The sequence below is a fragment of the Scylla paramamosain genome, unplaced genomic scaffold (assembly GCF_035594125.1).
Source record: "Scylla paramamosain isolate STU-SP2022 unplaced genomic scaffold, ASM3559412v1 Contig95, whole genome shotgun sequence".
In the NCBI taxonomy this organism is placed as follows: Eukaryota; Metazoa; Arthropoda; class Malacostraca; order Decapoda; family Portunidae; genus Scylla; species Scylla paramamosain.
The window spans coordinates 337501-345513 of NW_026973760.1; the positions used below are offsets into that span (position 1 = coordinate 337501).

At 40.8% G+C, this 8013-nt stretch overlaps 1 protein-coding gene across 5 annotated transcripts in view; it reads left to right on the plus strand.

Annotated features, from left to right (window-relative positions):
- LOC135098967 (uncharacterized) overlaps positions 1–6170 on the plus strand; it is a 12155-nt gene extending 5985 nt beyond the window's left edge. For 2 of the 5 annotated variants that reach the window (XM_064001417.1, XM_064001416.1), the window contains 4 exons: positions 1044–1235; positions 1368–1458; positions 2457–2646; positions 3080–6170. In XM_064001417.1, the coding sequence (XP_063857487.1) occupies positions 1044–1235; positions 1368–1458; positions 2457–2464 (291 nt within the window). In that variant the 3' untranslated portion in view covers positions 2465–2646; positions 3080–6170. Of the gene's footprint in view, positions 186–1043; positions 1236–1367; positions 1459–2090; positions 2647–3079 lie in introns of all 5 variants that reach the window. The other 3 variants (XM_064001414.1, XM_064001415.1, XM_064001413.1) reach the window with 3 other exon arrangements.
- Positions 6171–8013: the final 1843 nt, after the last annotated feature.

Sequence of the window (8013 nt, forward strand, 5' to 3'; positions counted from 1 at the left end):
CCGCCCCACCACAGAGGAGGAGGAGGAGGAGGAGGAGACAGTCATGGATGAAGGGACGTCACAGATCATGCACATTTGCTTCCATATTGGGTGAGAGACTGCATTGTTTGTGAAGAAGACGAGGAGGAAGATAGTTTTTCATCTCAATTGCACAGAATATTCAATAATTGGTCTGTTTCATGAAGGTAATGTACTTTCTCAAGATAGTTTTTCATCTCAATTCTTGCACAGAATATTCAATAATTTCTCTTTTTATGAAGACACCTTCCTCAACCTTTATTCACATATCACTCAAATATTGTCAAACCATCTTTTAAATCCTCAGCCTTTATTCACACTTCACTCAAATGTGTGTAACCATCTTTCACAGCTCCTGTATTGCTGAGTCATTAGAGAGCCTTAAAAGAAGACAGTCAGATTTATGGATGGGGATGACAGGTGAAAATAGACAGGTGTTTTTTGTACAGGGACTTCCACGTAGATAGAGGATCAACCTGCCAACCAAGTGAGTGTGTGTGAGTATTTGTGAGACAGACAGACAGACAGACAGACAGACAGAGAGAGAGAGAGGGAGGGATAGACTGACAGAGATGCAGAGAGAGAGAGAGAGAGAGTTTTAGACAGACAGAGAGAGAGAGAGGCATACATTGACAGAGAGAGAGATAGACAGAGGCAGGGTTAGACAGACCAAGAGGCATACACTGACAGAGAGACAGACAGAGACAGGGATAAAGTAACAGAGATGGAGAGAGAAAAAGACAAACAGAGACATTGAGAGATGTTTCTGGGTGTGTGTATGTGTGTGTGTGTGTGTGTGTGTGTGTGTGTGTGTGTGTGTGTGTGTGTGTGTGTGTGTGTGTGTGTTGATTTATGAAGAAGATGGCAAATAGTGGGAATTTTCTTATGTGTTTTGTACTTTATTTTCTTTGCTTCATTCATTTTTTTTCCCTTGTTTTTTTTTTCCATCTCAATTTCATTCATGTTTTTCCTTTCTCCTTCTCTCTCTATTCCTTTATTTTTTTCCTTTCATCTATATACTTCAGGTTGCGGTGGAAACTGGCGTACAGCTGTGCCTGAGCCTGCCGTGGACGCATTTCCCAGCCCCCGAACTGAACGGTCAACCTGCCGCCAATCTCAACTTCAACCAGAACAGCTCGGACACGGCTGGCCAGGACAACCACCGCAACACAGACATGCACGCACCTGATATGGACATGAAAATGGAGGGACAGGAGGTGAGGGGATGAGAGGAACATGGGACGGCAGTGTTAGAATGATGGCAGTGGTCTTATATTTGATTTAGATTGTGTTTAATTTTATTAGGTTTAATTTAGACTCCATTCTCCATGTGACTCTCTCCCCAACAGTCCCACGTGATGGTGTCCGACAGTGATGCCTCAGTGCAGGAGGGGGAACGGCAGGCAGAGACCCGCAAGTGCCCCTGGGAGAAGCCTGGAGGTAGGGAGGATGGTGTATGAAGCCATATATGAGTTTTTCGTACTATGTTAGGTTCATAATTTTATCAGGCGTTGTGGTTCCTGGTGTTGCTCCTGTGCTGGTGTCCTTGTCCTGGGAGGTGTTGTGAGTGGTACCCTTGTTGCAAATGACCTTAAAATTGATTACTGGAAGAAATGAGAGAGATGGGGACAAATAGAATGTTGACGATGATGATGAATGAGTTGCCAGGAGTTGATTTGAAAGTTGAAGGGGAATGGAGTTAGACGTACAATTTTCTTTTCTTCCCGTAAAGTTGACAAGGTTTGGTATCTTTGTGTTCCTTTGCTCCCCACCCCCTTGCATCTTACAGCTTGTTATAAAGGCAGCTTCCCAAGTAAATTATGCTTTCTCTCCATTATCATAATATTAACCTAACCACAAAACAGTGCTAGAAGAAATGCCCTTATAGCTAACTCCAGGCTGAAAGATTCAAGCAATGTAGTGAAAGATATTCCGATAAGGAAGATAAATAGGAACTCTTTAAATTCTTAGCTAGGTGAGGGTGATGTCCATTCCCACCATCACCTGTTGAAGTCCTCCCCTAAGAGCCCAGTGAGCTGTACTTGGCCCTCTGTGACTAGTTCCAATTACAGAGTGGCCTGAGGCAGTGAGTGCTTGAGTGGAGCCTTCACACCACACCAGGTTGTGATGGTGGCGGCATCTGGGGCAGCAAGAAAGTGGCAGCCATTTCATTGTGTTTTTTATAATCAGTAAAGAATTGAGAGTATAGATAGTGAGATTAGAAGGAGAAACACTGTGAGATTAGAAGGAGAAACACTGTGAGATTAGAAGGAGAAACACTCGTGAATTTGTCAGAATATGACCATGAACATAGTGAAGTATAGCTGATGATAATATACACATGAAGTGTCCTTGCCTTGCCATATCAAGCTTCTTTTGTATTTTATTTCTTTCAGTTAACCGAGCCAATGAAAGCAGAATCAAACTTTCCATTCCAGTCAACTGAACCTGTGAAAGTTCCCAATCCGGCCAAGCAGGTCTCAGAAGGTGCGGCGTCCATGCACCCCGTGATGGTGCTGCACCAGATGAAGCCTGGCCTGCTGTACAACACTAACCAGACCACCAGGGATAACAAGCCTTTCTTCACCGTCACCGCCGACATCGATGGCAAGGAGTTCTCAGGCAAGGGTGAGTTGTAGACTGACCAGGTGAGTCTGACAAGACAAAATAAGAAGCTTCTGTAGTACCAGGTGGCATCTCAAGGCAACAAAACCCATCTCTGTGTTTTGGGTACAGTCTCACATAGAACAGTTGAACTTGGAGGTCTCTGCAGCAGCATATCTTAACCCATAGTTACTAGGAATATATTTCAGTCACCAAGCAAGGATACTCTGATATCCTGTACAGCCTTGGAACTCCCTCACAATGAAATTATGTTGATTATTCTGAAGGAGAAAATAAAGCAAGTTTTAATCATCACTTGACTGAAGATGCAGATGTTAAGTCTTATCTTTCACTACATTACTCATTTTTTGCAGGAATATTCTTTAGCCTGCTGCAACATTTAGTCCTCTTGATCACTGACTGGACTTGTGCTAAGTGGAATTTTCTTTACTTGCAGGGACAAATGTGAAGAAAGCCAAGTTCTTCCTGGCCAACACAGCAATACTGGGACTGTACGGGGTAGAATCCACCTTTGAGATCTCCGCTTAATAGAAGTACTAGCTGCCTGGGTACTGGCGGCGGTGTGCGGGGCAGGCGGTCCCTCGCACACGTGGCTGTAGAGTCTGCTACGTGATAATGACAAAGTAGATAGGTAGCTACATAGTATTTTAACCTGAAGTCCTGTCTGTGAGTGTTGTCTTGTATGTTGCTGCTTGCTGAAGGCAGGGAATGTACTGAACTGGACCTGAGTGGCTTACAAAACTCCTGTGGAAGGGAAGTGATGGTCTGTGCTAAATGTTGCAGTCTGACGAGTGACGTGGAATTCAATTTTTCCACGTGTAAATTCTTCCAGTCCAGTGTTTACCTTTATTTTGTTCCAGCTCTGTTACTTAGTGCCAGAGTTAGAAGACTGACATTTAACGGAATTCTTATTTATGATTTTGACGTACTTTCTTTTCCCATTTATTTACTTAGCCCATGAAGTGTGGGTGCTCCTTGTAAATGGTCGGTGCTGAGCCTGCCATGAATGCAAATCAAATGCAGCTGATTGTGAAAGACAGGCACAGGAGAAGGGGTCAGTCACTCATTCCTGCTTGTGTCAGATCACTCATCTAGTGTTCTGCTGTGGAGTGGAGTGGGTGATGAGAGGGCTGTGGTGATGGGACAGTGACAGACAAGCCCTACTTACTGAAAACAAAAGTGTGCGAACTCATCACATCAACACTTATTTAGCTTCCTGACAAAAATGGCATCCAGTTTCAGATGTTTAAGGTATTTAACTCATCTATTTATTTAAAGGTACCCACTCTTTATGGGTTAAATGAAAGCTGTACTCTAGTTTAGCAGTCAGTCTCACCACTTGGTTTAATGTGAGCAGGTAAGGAAGCCCTAGAACCTGGCCCTTGGTTAGGTTCTGGTGACTTCTGGCTGGAATCTCAGTACCTTAATTTCTCTTCTGGTTGAAACTTTCTCCTCAAACACAACTGGCTGGAGCTGAGTCCTGGGATGGTCAGCTGTTTAAATATTACTACACAAAATGTTATGAGTTTGAATACATAATGAAAATTTCTTTAATGTGTATGTATGTAAAGGTTATAAAAGCAAGTATTTTTTTTCTTTTTCAATTTTTGTATATAATTGAGGTTAAGATGAATTTGAAACATTGATTGCAATTTATCAAGCTGGTGTTTTTGGTTTTGAAGGAAGTGTAAGTGCAAGAGGTATGAATTTGAAACATTGATTGCAATTTATCAAGCTGGTGTTTTTGGTTTTGAAGGAAGTGTAAGTGCAAGAGGTATGAATTTGAAACATTGATTGCAATTTATCAAGCTGGTGTTTTTGGTTTTGAAGGAAGTGTAAGTGCAAGAGGTATGAATTTGAAACATTGATTGCAATTTATCAAGCTGGTGTTGGTTTTGGTTTTGAAGGAACTGTAATTGTGCAAGAGGTAATCATTTGATCAGAGTGGAATTAATGAAGCAGTTTACCACACCAGTATTGTCATTCCTGCTCCCTGTGTGTCCACCTTACCTCTCACACCCTGACGTTTGCCTCAACGCCTTCATTTATCACCAATGCAGTTAGGTAAATTATCACTTATTACTATTTTCTCATATGAATTCAGAAACACTGTCAGCTTATCAAATAGTGTATCTGTTAATATAACCTTTTGTAGGCAACTTGTCCTGTAACCACCTATGACATTTTAGGCTCATTTTTGTACCAGCCTCTTCAACAGTTCTATAGCTTATGGAAAACTAAATTAACTTCCTATTCTCTCATTTCCTCTGTCCATACCAGCAGTTCTCATAGTACTCTCAATGTTGAAGGATGATAGCAGTCCAAGGGCAGAGCTAGTGAGTTTCTTTGAGTCTCCCCAATAATTGTTTTCTTTTGTAGCTTGCGGTGAAGAGGAGGATAATAGCGGTAATTAAAGGTTTAGTGATTATATGAAAAAAGTATTTTTATAAGGCGTGTATTCGTGGGAGTGATTTAAAAGTCTTGAAACATTTATTATAAATAGTCTTTACTTATTTCAACTGTAGTTTTCTCTAATCAATGGTAATACGAATAATAGAATTACATCATGTTGCGTCAGCCTACCAGTAACTCATAAGGTATCATACCCTAGCTTATAAAATATGTTAGTAATTTAGAATTCAATTATTAACTTCAACTAATGTCCAGCCTATATGCTCACCTTGCTAGCCAATTATTCCTGCATTTTTATTTAAACTCACGGTTCAGTAAAATTATTTGTGAAAGAAGAGAGAGAGAGAGAACTAGCTAAGGTTCCAATAACTTCAGATGCCTGTGGGTGTTGAGGGAGAGAGCACAAAATGGCGTCTCCCTTCCCTCTGGCAACAGGTGGGTCTCGTAGCTCTGAAATATTTGATTTTTCTTTTATTTAGAAGTGAATATTACTGTGTTCATGTTTATTATTCATGTCTCTAGTGAAGATATAGTGACTGTACGTGTTGACAGAATGGCGTCTCCCTTCCCTCTGGCAACAGGTGGGTCTCGTAGCTCTGAAATATTTGATTTTTCTTTTATTTAGAAGTGAATATTACTGTGTTCATGTTTATTATCCATGTCTCTAGTGAAGATATAGTGACTGTACGTGTTGACAGAATGGCGTCTCCCTTCCCTCTGGCAACAGATAAAATAGCCGGTGTTGGTCCCACGTGGAGACAGGCCACAGTCTTGGGAAAGCGTTAGCCATGTAATGTTTCTTTAGTCAAATATAATCTACTGTGAATGTGTTGTGAGCAATATTATTGCCGTAGAGAAGTGATGGAGGAAGGCTGTGACGTTATTTAGGGATATAACGGTGCCCAGAATGAATGGTGCTCTTGAGGAGTTATAAAAGTAATTATTTTCTTGTGTATTCGTAGTGTTAAGTAACGGAGTATAAGTGTATATGCCATACCAGAATTTCAAGTGTCATAGTGGGTCAGTCAACCCAAAGAATCCCATCAGTATTATTCATTTAATTATTTTTGCTATTTTTATATTTTTCGTTCCTCCTAATAAAGCCACACTGTAGGTACTGTGTGATAATTAACCTCTCCCTACCCTCTGGCCATGACGATGAAGGCGAGAACCACTACCAATCAAAAATGTTTTCTTTTTTTCTATTGTGTGTGCGTGCTTCTTCTCTCTTCCTCTTCCTTTCTTCTTCTTCACCGTGAAGATCTTTGCCTCGTCTCATTAGAGCTCTGATCGGACCGGTGAGGAGGAGGGAGGAGGGGGGAACCGGAGGGGGGTGTGGCGTTACATTAGTTTATCTTGCTCGTATTTACCTAAGGAACCATAAAGAGATATCAGCAGTTTACGTGACGTGATGCTTCCTTCAGATTCATAAGGAGTGAATGTTGCGTCATCAGTGTTCAGATATCACGAAAAAGACACAATGAGAAAAATGAACCGTACATTTAAACGGAACGGGAAAAAAACACCGAATTCTGGCCAATATTTCTCCTTCCAATTGACGTAAACACTAGAACCGTAATTAACGGGGTGAAATGCATGTTGGCGTGAAAGAATGCATTAAAGAAGAAAGAAGAAAAAGCATCAGTTCATCTTAGCTCACGTATTTCTTACTCTTTTACTTCTCTCCTTCCATTAATTAAGGAGGAAAAGTCATAAAAAATCTCAATATACGTTTGTTACCCTTTCAGTTCCATCCTTCCACGGTTTAAGAAAGGAAGGCTCTATATTAAGATACTAAGGGCGTTCAGTGGCAGGGGTCAGTGAACTCTTTTGCTAACTAGGCTATGGGTGTCCACTGTGTTCCTGGGCTAGACATTAAGGTTAAGGACATTAAGATAGGAAGGCTCTATATTAAGATATTATAAGGGCGTTCAGTGGTAGGGGTCAGTGAACTCTTTTGCTAACTAGGCTATGGGTGTCCACTGTGTTCCTGGGCTAGACATGTTTACACACTCCTCCCTGCATTCCATTGTTTTCTTCAACACAACCACCACCATCACCACCATCACCATCACCACCACCACCACCGCCAGAGTGACACGTAGTGAGAATATTTACTAACAGAGAGAGAGAGAGAGAGAGAGAGAGAGAGAGAGTATAACGGGAGGGAATAATGATAAAAAAGTTAGATACAATACTAGGAAAAACGGAACACACACACACACACACACACACACACAGAGAGAGAGAGAGAGAGAGAGTATAACGGGAGGGAATAATGATAAAAAAGTTAGATACAAAAGTAGGAAAAACGGAGCACACACACACACACACACACACACACACACAGAGAGAGACAGAGAGAGAGAGAGAGAGAGAGAGAGAGAGAGAGAGAGAGAGAGAGAGAGAGAGATTAAACTTTCTAAGCCAAGCCATACACACAACTATAAACATACATTCAATGATATCCTCATAAAACATAAATACACTCACACACACCACTACATAGTCCTTGAAATTTTATCGGGCCTGAATGTGACAGGAACCAACAGGTGAACTGATGGAAACCTTAATGTACCTCATATTTACTCATTGCTCACGTGCCACCAGCGAGGACTCTTTTCTGGCTGGCTCAGAATATAATAAATTTGCAATAAGGCGCATTTCAAATTGATTTCAGGACAAGTTTTTACTTTTTATAGATCTTTCAGAATGCAAAGAATAAATTTACGTTAATTCGCATGTTATTAATTTTGAGACTGATAGATTTCCATGCGTTTTGACTTACCCCGATTAGTTTCAAGAAAAAAAAACAAAAAAAAAACTCATATTTATTCTTCTGTTGACATAGCTCGTGAAATAATAAGACAAGACCACAAGAATCATAGTGTACAGTCAACAAAACTCATGAACCAAGATGCAGTTTCCTTATATAACAAAATAAAAAAAATAAATAAA